This window comes from Lytechinus variegatus, chromosome 5 (assembly GCF_018143015.1).
Source record: "Lytechinus variegatus isolate NC3 chromosome 5, Lvar_3.0, whole genome shotgun sequence".
Taxonomy (NCBI): Eukaryota; Metazoa; Echinodermata; class Echinoidea; order Temnopleuroida; family Toxopneustidae; genus Lytechinus; species Lytechinus variegatus.
The window spans coordinates 14,531,138-14,552,810 of record NC_054744.1 but is presented as its reverse complement, the minus strand read 5'-3'; the positions used below and the strand labels follow the sequence as shown (position 1 = coordinate 14,552,810).

The window sequence follows — 21,673 nt, the reverse complement described above, 5'->3', positions numbered from 1 at the left end:
GTCATGTAAGGTCAATGAACTTTGGCCATGTTGGGGTTTTTTGTTGAATAACCATCATATCTCTGTAAGTTTATTGGTCTAGTTCATAAAAAGTGGACATAAGAGTAACCATGTATCACTGAACATCTTGTGGGAGTTAGAGTAGTATTCAAAGTCAGCACTGCTGCTATATTGAACCGCGTGGTGCAGGTGAGACGGCCAGAGGCATTCCACTTGTTTTATAATTGTTTGCAAGTCAAAGCTTATAATCCTTAACTTTAGACATAATATCTGGAATGGAGTTATAAAGATTAATAATGAAAATATTGCATGATTTACAATTTATGCATTGCTATACGGCAGGACTACAATTTAATACTTGTCCACCTGAAGAGTTTCTGAGAGGGTGTCTGTAATTCACTTTTTTTTTAAATTAAATATAAGTGGACAGTTATCAGATTTAAATCTAAAGAAGACGGTATTGTTCAACTTACAAATGTCACTTTTGGAAGTTTTTATAATAATAATAATAATATAGGTATATTTACCCAGGGTAGCCACTTCATTATCGAAAACTGTTCTACCAGCGGGCCCTGCTATTATTATTACCCCGGCTTTAGCTGAGCTGCCTAGGCGCTCAAGCATTCAAGGAATTTCTTCCTACCGGGTACCCAGTTACCTCACATGGATTGAGTGCAGCACAATATAGATGAGTTTCTTGCTGAAGGAAATTGCGCCATGGCTGGGATTCGAACCCACGACCCTCTGTTTCAAAGTGAGTAGACTAATCCACTGGGCCACAACGCTCCATGGTTGTTTTGTGGTGTATAGTCTAAGTTGGGAATTGTGTGATTTTCAAGTATTTTTTTGTTTCACTTTGTTCACTTTGACAGAGATGAAGATATGGAATTGCAGTGTGAGACAATGCAAGAACTGTGCACCTCATTACTGAAAATGGTAAGCCTATGCCATAATAATTAATTAGCTCTTTCAGAGTTGTCAATTGGTGTATATATACACCTAACTTCGATAGAAACTAAATATGTTGGCACTGTCAGAGTTAAACTTCAAGCCTCGTAACAGTCAAGAATTTAAATATGTGAATAAAATGTATTAGATCTGATATTGATATTTGATTTGATCATGAAGATGCATTTATTCTTCTCTCAAAAATATAAAACATTGTTGTAATTCAAACAGAAGAATTTAAAAAAATGTATAATTCATTGTTTAATTCATGAAGACATTGTTTTTATAGTCGATTTGACATTTTCCGAACCTAGAAATGTTCTTTCCGATGAAGTTTTTTTCATGATTCGTGTTCCTATGGGGTCCTAGAACAAATTCAGCTTGGTTGCCTAATGTTGCCGTTTGGGCAATTTTGCTGATTTGCATAAATCCGAAATGGCCGCCAGATGCCATCTTGAAAACCTAACTTTTGAACCCCTGTCCACAAAATGATGAGTAATAACTCGTTTTAGGGGTTTAGAGATGTGTAGAACCGATTTCTGTAATCATTTTTGCAATAAAAGGTCATCTTCAGGTCAAATCCAAGATGGCCGCCAAATGCCATCTTGAAAAATTGACTTTTGTTCCCCTTACCCCAAAATGACAAGTAATACCTCTATTTAGGGGTTTTGGGGTGTGCAGAATCCATTTCTGCTTTCTATTTTGCAATATAATGTTATCTTCAGGTCAAATCCAAGATGACCCCCATATGACGCCATCTTGAAATATCAATTGTTGAACCCTTTGCCCCAAAATCATGAATAATAACTCTATTCATGAGTCATTTGGTATGTTGATTCAATTCATGCAGTTATTTTGCACAAAGGATAATCTACAGATCAAATCCAAGATGGCCACCAACTGCCATCTTGAAAAATTACTGTCCGAGGCTTATACGTGTTAGAACTAATGTAAAGGGATTTCAGTAAGAATACTGAATCTTTTATTAATTCTCAAGTTCAAGGTCAAGGTGAAGTTAAATCTTAGATGTCAGATTTCAACATTAATTGCTCAATTTTGAATGAATCCTCTTTAGGTTTGGGCTATGATCCATTTCGAGTGTATTTTTATTTTTTTAAGGTCCATCCATACCTTTGTACTGAAGAGGTTTTTAGGGTCTTATTTGAATTTGAAAGTGTTTTATCAATATTTTGTTCTAAATCAATGTGTCCAATGATTGGTAGGCATCAGTTCGCCTTAAAAGACGATGGTGTAGCGCTAGGCCTTACATTTTCGAGAGTGACTATAGAGCTCCACTCTAGAGTGGCAGTCTCTAGAGCAAATGTTTACAGTTGAAGGAGGATGGTGCTGAGACACGTTTATATAGAGATGCTGTCCTAGCCTTCCTCCTAGGCCTTTGGTCTGCCAATTTAGCATTCCGATTATTTTCTGACGTCTTGACCCCTGTACTTAGTAGCTCTCCATAGAATGGCGACTATCATCTACACCTTCATAAGTGTTAGTGTCTATGCTGGCAAGTTTTATGTCACATTTGCAGGTGTCTTACATGAGCTCCAATACATAACAACAACCTTATTAGGGAGAGCACTTCTTCAAGGTTCAATAGTCTCGGAAGTAGTTTTTTTTCTTAATATGGCGTTTGGTCATGTTGGATTATTTTGACCTGGAGATGATCCTATATTGTAAAATTATTAACAGAAATGGAATTAACTTACAATATAACTCATGAAAAGAGGGATTATTTTATGATTCTAGGACAAAAACTAGAGAATTAATAAAAGAAATTAGTATTCTTACTGAAATCCCTTTTCATTAGTTCTAACATGCACGTATAAGCCTCGGAAAGTAATTTTTCAAGATGGCAGTTGGCGGCCATCTTGGATTTGATCTGAAGATTATCCTTTATGCAAAATTACAGCATGAATTGAATCAACATACCGAATGACTTGCGAATAGAGTTATTATTCATGATTATGGGGCAAAGAATTCAAAAGTTGATATTTAAAGATGGCGTCATATGGCGGCCATCTTGGATTTGACCTGAAGATAACATTATATTGCAATAAAGAAAGCAGAAAGAGATTCTGCACACCCCAAAACGCCTAAACAAAGGTATTACTCGTCATTCTGGGGCAAGGTGATTAAAAGTCAATTTTTCAAGATGGCATCTGGTGGCCATCTTGGATTTGACTCGAAGATGACCTTATATTGCAAAAATGATTTCAGAAATCGGTTCTACACATCTCTAAACCCCTAAAACGAGTTATTACTCATCATTTTGTGGACAGGGGTTCAAAAGTTAGGTTTTCAAGATGGCATCTGGCGGCCATTATGGATTTATGCAAATTAGCAAAATTGCCCAAACGGCAACTTTGGGCAACCAAGCTGAATTTGTTCTAGGACCCCATAGGAACATGAATCAAGAAAAAAACTTCATCGGAAAGAACATTTCTAGGTTGGTGTATTGAGCCTATGAGACTGTCAAATCGACTATTACCCTGGATTTGTCTCAAAGCAGAGCATCTAAAATTTTCATGAATTGCGGCTATTGTAATAAAGATTATAAAAGATTTGTTGATTTATCTTTCATTTGTTATAGCCTCTTCCTCCCTCCATCCTTGCTCTGATTCATTTATTCCATCCCTCTGTCTTTCTCACATTACAGGATGACTTTGATAGTGATGCAGCAACCCCTTTAGCCCTATTTCTGTGTAGTCTCTATGACCAGCAGTTTACAGGGGACATCTTACCACCAGAACTTAATGAAGAGTAGGTATCATTTCCTTTGGTGTGTATATATAGTATGTAGATTCTGCTTTTTATATACTGTTATGCACAATATATGTATTCCCGTTTTTTTTTCAACAGGGGGCTCTCTGCAGGTCGATGTAGTTTTACAAACTTATATTATTTATTCTCACAATGAAAATGTACCATATACAAAATTCACAACTTATTATTGAGCAAGTCTTAATCATTAAGTTCTGTTCTGATGTGACAAGCTCTCTATAAAATTTAAAAATTATGATTCTTGTCATTATTTGATGATAATAATCCATCCAGTTTTTATCATGCAAATTCCATTTTGAGAAAGTGCTCAAGGCAGTTTGGAGAAATGGAGAAAGAAAGAAAAAAAGAGAGAAAGAAAGAAAAGAAGCAAAATATGACAATAAAACCACCAATTGAACTGCTTTCTTAAACAATACATGATTTAATTATTTACCAAATATCCACCGCAGGTTAGATGCCTTGATTATCAGAAAAGATTCAATTTTGTTCTTTTTATTTATTCACAGAACAATGGATGATGCTCTAGGAAAACCACTGTTTGTGATGTTTAGGTAAGGCGATAGCGCTAAAAACTTTGACTTGGAATACCTTTTTGATATCTAAGGACTGAGCAAATATATCAATGTATAAGTTATTTAACTAATAGGTGTTCCATATTGTAATTCCATGGAAAATGACTATTTGCTGTTCTGTTTCACTTTTGTTGTGAGTGTCAAATCAAATCTACTTGATCATTCAAGAGGATAAAATTTCTACTTTATGTTCTGTTTCCTGCTCATTTTCAGTTAATTGTGATTCATGAATTATTTATTATGTCTCTCCCCAACCTCCCCCGCAAAAAAAACTGTATGTATCTTTTGGGGATTGACAGATAAAGATAACTTCCTTGCTTAGGGTTATAGTGCCCTAGCCAGGTTTCAATCCAGGCACGTTTACCACAACACTTTTTACAAAACCCCTTTTTATACAATGTGTGAACAAAACAATTGAATTACTTGTATAGTGCATATCACTCACATAAGAGAGTACATATGCACTTAAAAGATAAAGATAGAGTTTGGAAAAGAAATAAACAATATTTTTGTTACATTGAGATATAAATAACAAAATGAACAGTTACAAAGATTAATTACTTGGTGAATTACAGTTATGCTATATATCATTGCAGGAATCTTAGTCAAGATACAGAGGACAACAGCTGCCCTCTTCAACTCCTCATCTTATTCTGTATCATGTATGAAAAACAACCCAAGCTAGGCTACCTCCTTCTCTTCTTCTTACATGCAAGGTAAGTTTGATTGTATCAGATTTATGGAATGTTGAATGTACAGAGTGCACTCATCATCTTGCAAGTTGGCTCAGTTCTTGAATTATCTGCCATTGGTGACAGGGTTAGCCAAAGTGCACAAACACTGATGGTTAATTCTGCCTCAATAGTTTTTAGGAAAATGGAAAATAAATGGAAATGCAGCAAAATACTATGAAATATGATTTTTGAATATTTTTAGGTGTTGCCATGGTGTTTCTCAAGCATATTCTAGCATATTTCCATACATCACAGTATTTCCCAAGAACTTCCCAGGATTTGCAAATTTTCCCAGTATTTTCCACTTGGGCAGGAACTACCTAAATTTCCTGGCAAATTGCCAACCTGTTTGGGCAATAATGCCTTGTGTCGCACTCAGTGCTAGTGAGATTGGAAAGAGTTAGTGAATGAAAGTAATATAATTTCTACTTCCTTCTTGCTTGATGCAAGGTAAAGTTGCATGCGAAAAATTAATTTCCTGGTACGTCTAACAGAGCTGCCAAGCAGTACGGATTTTCAGTATTTAGTTCTGAAAAATAAGAATACTGATGGTTTCATGCAAAATACTGATTTCTGAAGTTTCCGTTTTATGTGTTGTCTTATGGTATTTCATTGAAAATACTGATGTCATCATCAAAATTCTGATTTTCAGCTTTAAAAATACTGAAATGTTCTTTTTCAGGTTGGAAGCTCTGGTCTAATTCCCAAGTTTTGTTCAATTAATTTCTGTATCTTTACAGCAGATATTCTTGAAGAATTACCTGGTTTACAGTCTACACTCCTGATTCTATTTTTCATGTGGTACAGTGGAATTCGATACTGTGAATATTCTAAATGTATAAAAAATCAAATGTATTTTTGTTCCTTTGCCTCTGCAGTAGTAAAGATGGTGACAGCAAACTGCATGTGTATGAAGAGGTTTGTAAAAACACAGGCTCAGGGGATCTCTCAGCTTGCCTTGTCAAAGACTTTCAGGTAATCTTAGTCAACACTTCAGTATTTGTACCAAGTCACCAATCACAATTAACTGTAGGGGTATTAGAGTAGATGTATTGATAATAAAGCTATGAAAATGATGGTGGTAATAATAATATCAGTAATAATTATGGTAAAGATATTTTAGTAAACTGGAAGTGCTGGTAGTGAAAGTAGTGTTGATAATGTAGATCAAACCACTATACTATATACTACTGGTAATAGAAATGATATAAACAACAAAAACACAATGATTAAAGGTGATGAAGAAAGGGGAGGGGTTAATGTGAATGAGATTTTGTAGCAAAACTTATGAAATTATCACTGTTCAAACTCTCTTAATTATTTCAAGTATACAAGCAGTCTGTTGCTGAAAAGCATATTAAATGCAATGATTATAATTACACCAAAATAGATAATATCATCTATTGGTATCATTTAGATTTGTAATTGGAAATCTCGAACATTTAATGAACAGATTTAATGAAATGATGTTTATCATCACAGGAATGTCAAGACAATGATGTTAATCTTCTCTGCTACCTAGTACCTCCAGTATACACCCAGGTAAGTACTCTTTCATACCGGGTATATATAATGGGGTATAGGCATGAGTTGAGGAGACACAATGGGCATGTTTCGAGAAGGGCTTTTGAGTTTGAGGTGGATGGTTTGAAGAAGGGGGGGGTAGAGACAGCCAAGATGACATGGAAGAAGCGAATGGCAGAGATTAGGAGGGTTGCTTATTAAGAATGGAGGATGCACTTAATCATAACAAGTTTTGTGAGAGGATAAGGGTTATTGCCGCTGGTGGGTAGGATAAGGTGAATCGGGGCCATCCCCGTTCGATGGGTACTAAATTTGATAAATCTAGATTCAAATCATTGGACCAACTTACCTTGGATCGATCTCCTCAGACTGATAAAACCACAACTTTGACAAAATTACAGTTGAATGTCCATAGAGCAACATGGTTCTGTTGCATTTGCGATTATGATATCTTTTTCATCAAAGGGAACTGCCATTGTAGCTTTTTTTTTTCAATAGCCAACCAAAACACAAGGATTACTTGCCAGTTGTCAAGTTTACATATTAACAGTGGGGTCTTGCAAATATCTTTGAGTTATGATGCTTACCTAATCCTCCCTGTCAATGATTGTTGGTATCCAACTGCTGGAAAAGAATGAATTTGTGAGAAGGCCATCACGGCAATGATGGTTAATCTGAATATTGAAGATTAGTCCCTTCCCAAAGGTCATGAATGCATTAATTCAGCCTTGAACTAAGGACCTTCAAATTCCAAGAGATTATTTTTTTTTCAATTCCAGTTTGCAAATACGTCGATGGGATGTTTAGAACTCCTTCACATCGTTGTATCCTGCATAGATTCTGCACAGGTAATTTTTTTTTCTTTAGTCCTTATCTTTTATGTAGTTTGTTCATGTGCACTTAAAGAGGAAGTCCACTCCAAAAGCAGGTTGATTCGTATAAAAAAAGAAAAAAAATCAAACACTGAAAATTTTATTGAAATCAGATTTAGCATGATAATAATAGGACATTGTATAATTTCACTTAATTTTCACAAAAAAGTTATGTGCACAACACATTGAAAATGCAAATGAGAGAGTTGATGATGTCACTATTTTTATTTGTCTTATTGTGTACAATATTTCAGTTTTTACAGATTTAATGATAAGGAAACTCTTCATCGAATCTCGATACGTTACTGCAATAGCAATTCCGCATGTTCAGGGAGGAATCAAACCTCATTTCACATTTTAATGAGAAGAAAATGAACATATTTTATATTGTGAAATGCAAAAGAAAGAGTGAGTGAAATATCAGTTTCCTCATTTGCATACAAACCAGGACGTGCATGTAACTGTTTTGTGAAATTAATCAAAACTGAAAATCATGACTTATTTAACATCTGAATTTGATGAATTTTAAAGTGTTAGGCTTGTTTGATTTTTCTCCCTCTTATTCAGATCAACTTTTTGTTGGGGTTGACTTCCCCGGTAAAACAATTTACAATTTTATATATTAAATTTGCCATTCCTTTCAATTCCATCATACTCCCTTGATAGGATTACTTGACTATTTCCATTAAGTGTATGTCCTTTGCTTAAAATATGTTTTTATGTGTTTACAATATACAATTACCCTATTGTTCTTGCTTTTGCATTGCATCATTTGTGTCATCCAGTTTGGAATAAAATTACCACTATGGGCTATCAAAACACTTATGATCATGTACATGTGTGATATGTATTTTTACCAGTTGATATTTATAAAGAATTGTCTTTTTTATAATGTTGATGATATTCTGGTACTCGTATTTTAATCTTATGAAATATTCAAACATCTCATATCAAGTGAGGCAAAAGAAATCTGCATCATCCGTACTCCATGTTGTCTTTTCCTTATTGCAGTTACAAGGCCTTATTTGTGATGTGATGCAAGGTAGTCTGGTAATATTCAACAAAGATAAAGTAGCATCATTTCTAGGTATGTATTACCAAACAGCATTTAAATTTAAGAACTTATAGAAACCTTTTAAAAAAAAAATGTATATATATTTATCCAAAGTGCTGACATCCTTGTCCAAGGTGATTCTTTCCCAATAATTAAGTTTTGAATGGAATGTGGCCAGAATGAGAAGACTCATCAGCTGATCATGGAAAAAACAACAAATAGTATAGAATGTTTATTGTATATTCTTGGCAAAATACCCAGTTTGACGTCATACTTGAATACTATCTGAATCGATTAATTAGTGACATCGAAATAGATAGTTCAAAGAATTTATTTCAGAGATTATTTTTATTTTCAATTCTTGAATAATAGAATATGATAAGGAGATACCACATGAACAAGTTACTGGATGTTATCTATAGGCATGCTACAGTACATGCATGATTTGTAATGTCTTTCCATTTTACAGAAGATACGTTAGATTGGGAGACATTTGAGCAGTTTTGTGTATGGCAGTTATTACTTGCTCACGATGATATTGAAGTGAAACACCTGGTGTCACTCATACCCAAACTCAAGTACAAAGGTTTGTTTACATTGCATTGCTCATGATATTTAATTATTTGATTATTTGTAGGCAGTCTTATGGCCTAGTGACCTCCAGGGTTGGGATCAATTACAAAGTAATTGATCAGTTACATATGACACTAATTAATTACATTTTTAGAGTATTTGTAATTAAAATTTTTAAAGGGAGAGTAATTGTACTTGAAATATTATAATTGACTTAAACTACTGTCAATTTTAATTACATTCAATTAAATTACTTTATTACTTAATTTATTATTCAATTTACTCTGGATTGTTTATTTGTCTTTTCCCTTAGCTATATAGTGCTCCCTTGCATGAACCTATCTTTTCCCATGATAGGGAGGAAAGAGGAGGCACTGTTGCTTTAAAGAAGTACACAAATGAGTGGTGCTACATACAACATATAAATTGATCAGATTTATGACTTTTAGAAAGCAATTAAATTGTAATTGTAATTGACAAAAGTAATTGGTAATTGTAATTGAAAAAAATGTTATTTAATTGAAAACTAATTGTAATTGAACATTTCTTCAATTACGTAATTGCAATTGTAATTGTAATTGAAGGAAGTAATTGAGCCTAACCCTGGTGACCGCAACACCTGTTGATAGGAACCCCTCACTCCAAGGCACATATATTATTGAAAGGATTTTGTCTAGTTTTATTCTGTATGTTGGGATATTACTGATTGTATGATATGGATATTAGGTGGAGTAGAGTTGGTTGTTCGGTTTGATGTTTTGTATTTCTTTTTTAGCTGAAAGACTGAAAGGGGCACACATTTAGTGCTTTTCTTGTTTGTCTACACATTCCAAGATCGTATTTCATTCCACGGACTTAGGTGAATTTTTCATAATGGTGCAGAAAGCACAAGTTGCTAGCTGAGTGGTTTCTAACAACATTGTAGATGCACAAGATGCCTATATCATCACTAACTTCACTACTCAAAACCTGTACATTATTTGCTTTATGAAAGGGCCAGGAGGGATGATTGTATGGCGGAGAATGGGTTCAAATCTGAACAAGTTTTCACACAGTCAAGAAGCTACTTTTTAGCCGAAAAAGTTAATAAATAGCTAATGCATGTCTCATGTTTGTGCACGACAAAGTTTCATCTTTTTTGTATCAGTTTTCTCCATGGTACTATGAATTGACTATGTTGTATTATGTATTTCCCTCTACAATACATTATTGTAAGTAATAAAACAGAAAAGAATAAAATGGATGAATATATTTGTAATATCTGCCTTTTTTTTGACAGAACACCCAGAGGCATTAGCAAATGTGCTGTTGATGCTGAAGCTGGAAAAGTAAGTCAATTATTGCAATTTATTTTTGTATCATGTTGTACCCGACTGATCATTGGTTTAGTATATTGCAGATACCATAAAACAATCAACCTTTTTTATGTTGGACCCCCCATTTTCTCCATTCTCACTCCAGTACATGAACTGCTCAAGTCATAATGATTTTAGAATATTAGTGTTTCTAATGAACTACAAAACAGAGATAAATCAATACAGGAAGGTGTCAGAGTTTTAATGATTATATATATATTCATCAGAATCTCATTATAATCAACATTAAGAAATGTGAAAGTTATGCTATCTTTACACATGGGCACTGTAATAGGAGGCATAAGGATTCATCATATGATTAGTTTTTAAGACTGATCAGATTGGTTATTGTGTGTAACCAATCATTCACTTACTGATGTTACAGGTGATTTCAAAATTGAGGTCATAGTCAACATTTAGACGTTTGCGATGTCTGTTAAAGATAAATGCCAGTTGTGGTAACGATCCCAAAAATGACTTTTTACAGAATCTAATATAATGACCAAAGTGTCTGTATGAATAAAAATATGTGCCAAAGTATTCTGGAAGAAATTGTGTAATTGCTGAGAATTAAGCAAAATAAGTGCGGATTTGGTCACTTCCGTCAGGTCTTTATTTTAACAATATAATACATTGTCCCACGTGTTCCTATGTGTGTTGGCAATCTTCATTGTGATCGTTTTTCAGCTTCGATTTCAAGATTTCACAAAGTTCAGTTTAACTGTAACTGTACCAGATCTAGATCCACGATGATATAGTAATACTTAATCTTGGTTTTACAGACTTTCTCACGAAATCAGTGTTTTACTGAACTACTTTCATTTAGCTTTAATAATAAAGATAGTACCGTCAAAATTAGTTACCTCTCCAATCATCCTGAATCCTCTTCACCATTTTATCCTAATTTCTGTAGTGCGACCCAAGAGTTCTTGAAACCCCTGTTGAGTAGGAAGGTTGACCACAGCGATAGATTGACGACATCCATCTTGAGTCATTGGGCTTCGCAGGATGAACCACACCTAGCAGATGTCTTCAAGTCAATCATGACCAGAGCAGCGAATGCGGCTAAGAGGATACGACAGAAGTAAGTTTCCCCATAAAGTAGCTCGAGATTTCTAATCCAGGGCGTGGAATAATGATAAAAATGATAATAATTATTGTAATGATTATAATGATAGTTATATGAATAATATTGTGACGGAACCGCTGAGCGGCGGCGTGGGTTCGGTCCGCCGGCAGCTCGCTCTTGTCAGGATGCCTGCCGCCGGCGGGTGTGTCACCAGGTCGATTTCCAAACTTTTAGTCGTGGATCCGTTTGGCAGAGATATACTGCCGCAGTTGACACTTGCACACGCCTCGATCCTGTCAGTACCACCACCAGGCAACCTCCAGACGGCTACACTCTGTGTTATCAGCTCCAAAAGCTCACCCGACCATATGCATCTGATTCCTGTAGTTAAGCTCCTACGACCATATGCATCTGATTCCTGTAGCTAAGCTCTCTCGACCATAGGTATTGGTTTCTCTGTAGTTGAACTCCTACGACCATACCCATGGACTCTGTTAATTTCATCCGTCGTCTGCTTACGACCAGCTACTACGTCTGTTCAGTACAGCAACCACGTCTGCTCCGTACTGCAACCACGTCTGAATTCCGTACTGCAACCACGTCTGAATTCCGTACTGCAACCACGTCTGTTCAGTACCACGACCACGTCTGATACCGTACTGCAACCACGTCTGAATTCCGTACTGCAACCACGTCTGTTCAGTACTGCAACCACGTCTGTTACCGTACTGCAACCACTGACATCTGTTCAGTACTGCAACCACGTCTGTTCAGTACCACGACCACGTCTGAATCCGTACTGCAACCACCGACATCTGTTCAGTACTGCAACCACGTCTGGTTCTTCGACCATATGTATGGGTCCTTCTGCAGTCAGGTTCCCACGACCACACCCATTGGCTCTGCTCTACTTGTAGTTTTCCCCGTTGTCTGCTCCGGACCTCCAACCGTCTGCTTCCAGACCAGCAACTATCCGCTTCAGACCAACCCGTCTGCTCCAGACTCCGAACCGTCCGCCTCCAGACCAACCAGACTACCAAAAGAGCAAGCCCTGGTATAGTCTCTTGCTGGCGTGCAAAAGACCCAACATACAAGGAAATCTAACCACAGTCGTCGCCTAGGATTCTAGGTTTCCCCGTGGAAAGACATGCGAACGATCATATAAATCATTTCGATCGCATCCACCAACTTTATTTATTGGATAGCGAATCCAAATCGATCTGCATACTTTACGTGCAATGCACCCCGTGGGCGCCGTATTTCAACAGATCATCGGCAAAGCCTCACGAGTACACCAACTTACTGTACTTATGCATTAATTATACAATATCTGTTATAGTTAACCTCTGTTACAATCTTAAAACAGCTATAACTTTGGTCTCCAAAACCGGATATGCATGAATGACATATCAAATTAAAGCTTTCATTTAGATCAAGCTAGTGATAACCATAATAATCAGTTAAGCATCTCCAGAAAATTGTTATTCCACAAAAACGGTTAAAAACATGCATAACTTTCAATGTCCTATCTACGTCGTTATCACTGTAGAAACATGCATGTAATCTCGCCAGCTACGTCAGAATCATTATGAATCAACCAAAAATAATTTCCTAACACGAAATAAAACCCATTTCGTGACAATATTAATCATAATATTGTGATGTATCTGTAAAGCGCTAAGACACTTCGTTCCGATGTATTAAGCGCTATATAAAAAGCGGATGATTATTATTATTAATAATGATGATGAATGGTGTATACACACATCATTCAAAGATGCTTGTTGAAATAGCCCACAAACAGTTTTCTTTGGATATAAACAAGCTACATATATAAACAAATTTACAAATCAATCTAAAATATATGATGCAAGTATTCCAAACATTAGCTTGTATGCACGATTTTGCATCACTCATTGAAATTCCGAACTATACATCCTCATGTGGGGAAATCTGCCATTATGGGCTTGAATAAGGAGTAGAATTAAGGGAGAGAAGTATTTGTGTCAGGGGAGAGGTTTTGCAATCTCAAGCTCTTTAACATTCATTTCGAGAAGTTCCAAGTTTTTGCAGGCTGGAGAAGACAGAATTCATTGAATGGTAGAGAAAAATCAATTTTGTGTAGGCCCCTCACAAGTAAGGCATGTTGATGCAGCCATATTCATATGACTGCCCATTTCATCTAATTACTATTGTCACGTTATGTGGCAGTCATGGGCCACTTATCATCATTTTATGATGGCAACATCTGGCCCAAAGAATAATCTATAAAAGAAAAAGAAAAAAAGGTGAATAGCAACAAATATATATGTAATCCCAAATTTATATTGAACCAGTTCAGCATGTTCTTAATGCTTCTAGAGAGCATTTCATGATGAGTGTTGTCAGTGATTTTCACTGACTAATATTACCCTCAGCCAATCGGATGCAAGGATTTCCAGTAGCGTATAACGTCTTTTGGTGAAAACCTCTGTTAAAAATCTTCATCAATTGCTCCCCAGTATGATCTTGTATGTACCATTTACAATTCTTTATCATATGTGTCCACAGACAATCAGCCAAGCAGACCTACCCTACACCACTCCAGATCTTAGGACACCTAGATGGACTGAGGCATACATCAGCTATCAGACAGACACTGTGTAAGTCATGTGTGGGGAGATGGATAACAGGTTTTGATTTTGAAATAAAGATTTAAAGATGAAATCAAGTTGTGGTAATGATTCTTATAAGGAGTTCATCCAGAATCCAATAGAATGACCACCCAAGAGTCTATTTGTATGAATTAGAAATATGTGCCAAAGGATTCCGGTACAAATTGTGTAATTGCTGAAAAATAAGCAAATAAGCACAGTATTTCACTACATTTTTTGGCCTTTTTCCCAGCAATACACTGTTTTAAGTATGATTGTCTTTCAGCTTAGATTTTATGATTTCACAAAGTTCAGTTTATAATAATAATAATAACAATTTTATATACCGTAAAATTGCAAAATTGCGTCTAAGCGGTTAAGAGAAAGGAAAATTAAGTATAAAGGAAATAGAAATAGAAATACTTTGCACAACAAAATGTATAAAAACTAATATTACAATTTACAACTTTCTACAAGTTTATGTAACTACTAGATCTAGGATGATATGGTGACAAGTGGCCATTAAAAGTAAAAGAAAGTAGTTGCAGCAAACAATTATTTCATGAGAAAGTATTTTAAATCAAGGTTATTTGTCAAAATGTTATCATGCATCTCGATCTGGTGCATTACTGTGAACTTATCTTTGTAAAATCATGATATCTTAGCTCAAAATTGATAATTATGAATGTCACTAACACATAAAATCATATTTGGACAGTGTATTAACATTGCTTTGAAAAATACCTGACATTTGATGGAATTCCATGCTTATTTTGCTCATTTCTCAGCAATCACGCATTTTCTTCTAGAGCTATTTGGCACATATTTTTTCTTATTCATACAAACACTTTGATAGTATTTCATCAGATTCTGTTCGAACTCAATTTGAGATTGTTACCACAACTGGTATTTATCTTAAACCTTTGCTTTACAGACCATCTCATGAAATCAGTGTTTACTACACTTTCATTTATCTTTAACCCATTGGATCCCATCTCTAAAACATTACATCCGATGAGAATGATAAAATTAATTTGTTGATAGTTCCAAAATAATCATAAACTACATGTTTATCAGTAAGAATGTAAATTGCATGCAAACAGTCTTGCAAGGTAGGAAATAGTAATGATAACATTGTGACAACCATGATACAGCTGTCAAGTATTTTCAGGAATTTCCACCAATTTCACCTCACCTAGTTAAGAGAGTGGCAAATGTCAATGAATGCCTTGCCTAAGTACCTACAACAGTTTCTATGTGTAGCAATTGTAGCAATGACAAATTTTGCAATTAACATTTTGATTATTGAAATATGGCAATGTATTGAATTTACATGTGTATAAGCTTGCCACAAGTTGAATATTTAGAAAGTTGAATACCCTGAAAAGAAATTCTCAAATGCATATCAATGATACTTTTTTAACACAAATATTTTTGTGATCAGCATGTTAATAGTGTGATCTAATTTTAGTATACTTAGTACTAGAAGAATTGAATATTTTCAATTCTTTGCAAAAACATTTAACCATCATCATCGATCACTTTGACATTTGTAATATTTGTCTTCCCCTCACTTCAGTTTTCAGCCAAGAGCCATTATTACAAGGTCTGCAACAGTTCCAAAACGTATGCACAGAGAACCAAAAAACAAAGTAAGTCAACTTATTATATGCTACCTGATATTAAGTCTTTATCATGTGCATTATGAAACCTAAGGATGTTGGATTTTGTTCAAAGGTGATGTACTAATGGTAATTTATTTTGGAAACTGAATGTAAATAATATTAAAAAGCAATTGAACAAAATACTTGAATGTGTGTGACAACCCTGCGCTCGCTCAGCTGCATGCACTTATTGCATCCAAATTCATTTATGTCGAATGACAAAAATATTAGTTTTTGTCATATATAACAAATAATGGATATTTTTTCATTCATTCAATGTATCATCATCTTTCACCTCGTGCAGTAATCTGTTTATTGCACTCATAAATATCGACATTAAAACATTTTCTTTTTCTCTCTCCATTGTAGGTATAGTGATCTATTTGCCCTAGTAGATGATTTTGAGGATGCTTCGAGGACAACCAGGAGTCGGCTAGCCAGGCGGTCACCTGGTAACACAAGCCCTAGGGCTAGGAAGAGCCAACCTGTCAATGATGAAACATCATCTTCATCAGAGGTAAAATCAAATTTCATTTGATCCATAAGGGTGTATGGTCATAAAATTGTTAAATGTCCATCATGCTCTCATGGGAGAAAAAATGTCAGTTTCTTGCTAAGGGTCGTGTAGGGAAATTCCTTTTCTTTTTGTTGGAAATTCCCGTGTATTGCCATTATTATCCTTTTTTTTGGGGGGGAGGGGTTGCACAATGTTGTCAGCTCTGTTTACAAGGCTTCTGCAATACAAATGTGAATTGATTTCTTTGATGGGCAGCTACCAAAATAATTTCAGTATTTTTAAAGTATCAAAATATTTCAAATTTATTCTTATCAATCGTATATGTGTACATAATGATGTTAAGTTTACTTACTTGATGTATCTTGCATGTGGCAAAAAGAGGTTTTGTTCAGAATGATAATTACAAAATGTTCATTTAACATACATAACATTTTGGATGAACGGTCATGAAAAAAACCTCAGTATATATATATATCACCATAGCCATTGGACCAAGATTTACTCACAGTCATTTATACAAAGGCAACATTCTTCCTGTAGAGTTCATCTCTACCCTTATGCAGTTTATTTCATCTCTTGGTATCAATGTTTGTTTTTTCTTTGTTCTATATCTTCTACAGGACGAGGAGGTGAAATTCAAGTCAAAACCTGCCAAAAAGAGGAAAAAAACAATGGCGGCGAATTCTGATAGTGACTGATTATGCTGCTTAGAAATATTCAGACATTCCAACAAGGATGAATAACATTCATAATGAGCACTGAGTCTAGGAACACAGAGAATAACTCCCGACTCCTTTGTTCTGTTTTTAATACAAACTCATCGTGGAACATATCTTTGTTTGTGTGTGTGCGTGTTTGTCTTCGCAAGATGTTCCCTTCCGAGCTGAGGTGCTATGCATTTGTCAGCTTACCTGCTGATCATTGCTTCATCTCCCGCCTATTCTTCTACCATTGACAGGGATACACTCAAGCTACCATTTTATATTCAACGACCTGCTTGATTTCGGTGAAATACCCCATATCTTCATCTATCCGTTAAAATGTGAATTGCTTGCTCTACTTGAAGAAACCCTATATTTGTGATGCTACTGTTACTGTGTGATCCGGACACACAATGCGAGAATAGGAAATCAGCTGATGTTGGTTGTCAGATATGGACTTATGTGAAGATGATGCACATGACAGGAGTCAAGAGAAGGATGCAAGCTACATCAAGAGAAACCTGTTAATAATGTTTATGTGACGGCATGAATAGGAACATTTGCACTTCAGGATAACTATCAGGATTTTCCTCAAAGGATCTTATAACCCTTCACACACTACGTGATCCAATACGACTTTTTGATAAATTGTGATTTCCAAGAAATTTGTAAATTCCGCGAGGAATTTTTTTTGGAGTTCGGCATAATGCTTTTAATACCAAACTCAGAATTATGCTTTGCTGCAAGCCCTGTAGCCGGAGAAAAACCCAAATCAGCTTCATTTCGCAACCAGTGATGATGTCATTACAATTTGGAATTAAATTTGCTTTTATCCTTACAGGGAGTCTCAAATAAGACTGAAATTTCAATTTCAGAATTCATCAGCTATTGGAAATTTGATTGTTAAGATTTGTAGGTTGGAATATTCATATCACTTGCTATTACAATTTCTTTGAAAATCAAGTCACAATAGTTCTTGTAGTGTGGCTTTCAACATATCAAGAGTGAAGAATCAACCACCCTTGCTTTCACTCTGTTTTCTGATTTATTGTGATTTAAATTGTAAAATTTCATGCTTACCCAGATTTGTTCTTATTGTCAATAATTGGATTTTAATGATTATGTAAAATCCTTAAATTTAGTCAGCAATAAAAAATATTAAGATAGTGAATTATCTTGCAAGCTTCCAATCCATAAGGTACATTCTCAGATTACAAGGGTACTTCAATAATTATGAAATAAAATTCAGTTCTTTGTACTAAAAGAAATTAACTTGATATAACTACATATCATGGTTTGGAATTCGGTGTACTTTCAGTCTTGGGTCTATTTTGTTTCTTCATTGGAATCAGGTTAACACTTTCAGGTTACATTTTTAAAATTCATACTAAAATATTGTCATTCAACGTAGTGTTAGGAACACATTAGTGCATGTGTGGTAATTGTATAATTCTGTCTATATATAGCTAAAATAAAAATAAATGATTGGAACAGAGCAGTGGTTGGTTTAAAGATTTGATGTTGGTATTAAAGAAGAAGAGGAATGGAAGAATCAGAATTGGAGGGACACACAGTATTGAAGAAAGGTAACTGTAATTGGTGATTGAGCAATCTCAGCAGTGGTACTTTAATGACAATTAATCATCAGACAGATATATGCTCAGGGAAGGAAAAATCTTAGAAGGTTAGAGAGATGAATGTCTTGATAAGTGAAATAAGATGACAAGGTGTGGAAAGTGGTATACTCAAGAAAGTTGCTGGTATATCAAAATACGTGAGAGATCAGAGGTAGTCCGTTGCCATGAAACCTGTGGATAAGTCTATACATTAACTGGATTGGCACGAACCTGCTGGTTGTTACCTGGTTACTGTAACACTTATCTGACCAGTAAGTATATTTGGAAGCAGCATGTTTTCTCTGCAGTCTTAACTGCGGATCTAACAATAATGCACTACATTTAAGATATGTGTTCTCCTGGAGATTGAAAAGCATTCATAGATAATCGTTCTCATTGCAAGTTTGAAGGGAATTTGAGAACAATGGTTCATAGAAATATAAATTCTACTTTGTAGAATTCAAGAAAATTCACAATACACATCGAATAAACTTTCTGATAAACCCTATTCAGGGATGTGTATTGCATTGAATACACACGCAAAGATAATTCATTAAGCTGATATAAAGATTGTAAATTTTTTCAGTAGAGACATGGAGTAAGAAGTAAATAGCATTTAAGTGTATCAGTTATATTTTATATTGTCTACAAGATGCATAGAAAACATCCTATCTAATAGACATTTGATATTGCTCTTACTTTCAGTTATAAAGTGCTGCACACACGCTACTCCATGTTTTGGCCACTAAAACACTAATTCAACACCTCAGAATTATGAGCTTGCAATCCAATCCATTGTCCACTTTGCAAAGTAGACAGGATTTAATGGCTTTCTTAAACTGGTCAACAGAGGAGGCCGTCATGACTTCAGCAAGTAGATGATTCCATGGTTTTGCAGCTTCCACAATCATGAACCGATATTAAATCATATTTGATAAATGAAAGTTTTGCTTGATTTTAAAAGCTTTTTTGAAATTCCATAGAATATGTTTATCCGACCCTTCATTGACTTGATCTTCCTGAAACGATTTGACTCTGCTTTGCACTTCATATGAAAAGATATTATTCTTTCAAATTATCCTGGTTTTAGTGCTCAATAAATGAACTGAAATGGAAAAAATAGGGGTCGGATGTACAAAAGTAAGATTATTTCATTGACTTGCCTTTATTCTAAAATTGCATTAAAACTGTTTCCTTGCTCACCAGTCTGTAAGCTCCCCTTATCTTGTGTGAGTTAAATCACTTTAAAGCATTGCATACAGTCTGTCTGTTATGAAAATATTTTGACTCACATTTACTTGTGAATAATTTTATTCAACAATTAAGAAGGTATCAATTATCAATATTGGAGAAAAACATCAAGCTTTTGACCTTGTACTTTGGAGATGTTTTTTTTCTTCAATATTTTGTCTTGATGAAATAAAAAAAATGATTCAAATCTGTTTAAGACAGAACAGTGTTGTCATGGAATTATCATGAAAATGTAGTGTACCTGGAGCTCAGCTGAATCTTGCTATTTAAATCAAAGACAAATCTTTTGTGATTATGAAAGAAATTCTCTTTTTTAGAGTTTTATATGTACCAGAAAAAAAAAATGTGTCTTTTGGATCCAGACCTCTATTGGATGAGATTTGTATCATAAATCTGGTGAATCTTGTTTATTTTTAATGAGTTTTCCACATCTTGTTTCAAAGTGATGTTCTTTGTATAAATCCTGAAGTGCACATACTAATTGTACATGTATATTGGCCTGATACTGAAATAGAACAGGCATTTTTCTACATAAAAGTTGAAGAAAAGAAGAAATATTGTATCTAGTTTGTGTCATTTATTTTGCTTATATTTGTTTTATATAGAGATTGTATGTGTTTATTTTAGATGATATTTGAGCCCAGTATTTGAGATATTTTTATTAGCCCCCATAAGGCATGTGGTTTCATAATACATGTTTACCATAGACCCTTGCATGAGTTATTTTTGGGGAATGGAGCTCAACAGGTTAAAAAAAAGGGGTGATCATCGGCTGTTTTTCTTTCATGTTTCTTTCTGTCTTTCTTCGTTACCCCGTGTTAATTTCTATCCTTATCACCAGAGGCAGCGCCCCACAGGGGGGGGGGGGGGGGGGCCAGTGGTGTACCGTGACTCATGGCATTGGGGGGGCACCAGCAAAAATCTTGAGTCACTATGTGAGCGCGCGAAGCGCGCCCAGTTGCTGGGTATACTGACCTATTAGAGCCATTTTAAGGACAGTGCCATCAAACGGAAATGTCTCTCACTGGTCAAATAATGCAAGCGCGTAGCGCGAGCTTAAAGTTTTTTATATTCAGACCTAAAAAAGGACATTGTAATCAATCTTTTGATACGTACTTGTCTCGCTAAATAATGCGAGCGCGAAGCGCGAGCTGAAATTTTTTGTAAATATTGACCCCCAAATAGGAAGATTTTAAGGACTATATTTCAGAAATCCATTAAGATTATACACATCTCACAGTAGTAATCTAATGCGAGTGCCAATAAGCGCTTGCTTAATTAGGATTGCATCTAAACATGCACATAAAGCACTTGTCATCATGATTAACATACCCATCTCACTAATCAACTCTTGCGAGCGCGAAGCGCGAGCTGAAAATGTAGGAAATTCAGAACTGAAGAGGGACATTTCAAGGCTTGTTTTTAGGAATCCACGAAGACCATACATAGTCTATACTAACCAAATGATGCGAGCGCGAAGCGCGAGCTGAAAATTTTTGATATTCAGATTAGAAAAAATGACATTTTAAGGACTGATTCTAGGAACTCATATTTCACCAATCCACTACTGCGAACGTGAGCACGGACAGGAAATGTTTTATATTAAGACCTTAAAATGGGGTAATCACTATAAGTAGTCATGAAGAAGCACACTATTGTACATAAAACAATAATATTAAACTCGAAGTGCGAGGAAATATATTTGGCAGTTTGTTGTATGTTGACTTGCAAACGGGAGGTTTTAGTATAGCATGATTATATTTCTCGGTAACAGACAATGCGAGCACCAGGAGCAATGAA

The 21,673-nt window shown here is 35.2% G+C and overlaps 1 protein-coding gene across 1 annotated transcript in view; it reads left to right on the top strand.

Annotated features, from left to right (window-relative positions):
- LOC121415525 (integrator complex subunit 3-like) overlaps positions 1-20,430 on the top strand; it is a 43,042-nt gene extending 22,612 nt beyond the window's left edge. Inside the window, exons 18-32 of the mRNA XM_041608755.1 lie at positions 873-936; positions 3,614-3,717; positions 4,245-4,289; positions 4,907-5,026; positions 5,923-6,019; positions 6,527-6,586; positions 7,348-7,416; positions 8,452-8,527; positions 8,964-9,080; positions 10,347-10,395; positions 11,336-11,506; positions 14,042-14,133; positions 15,704-15,776; positions 16,158-16,305; positions 16,926-20,430. Of these exons, the coding sequence (XP_041464689.1) occupies positions 873-936; positions 3,614-3,717; positions 4,245-4,289; positions 4,907-5,026; positions 5,923-6,019; positions 6,527-6,586; positions 7,348-7,416; positions 8,452-8,527; positions 8,964-9,080; positions 10,347-10,395; positions 11,336-11,506; positions 14,042-14,133; positions 15,704-15,776; positions 16,158-16,305; positions 16,926-17,003 (1,363 nt within the window). The 3' untranslated portion in view covers positions 17,004-20,430. The remainder of the gene's footprint in view (positions 1-872; positions 937-3,613; positions 3,718-4,244; positions 4,290-4,906; positions 5,027-5,922; positions 6,020-6,526; positions 6,587-7,347; positions 7,417-8,451; positions 8,528-8,963; positions 9,081-10,346; positions 10,396-11,335; positions 11,507-14,041; positions 14,134-15,703; positions 15,777-16,157; positions 16,306-16,925) is intronic.
- Positions 20,431-21,673: the final 1,243 nt, after the last annotated feature.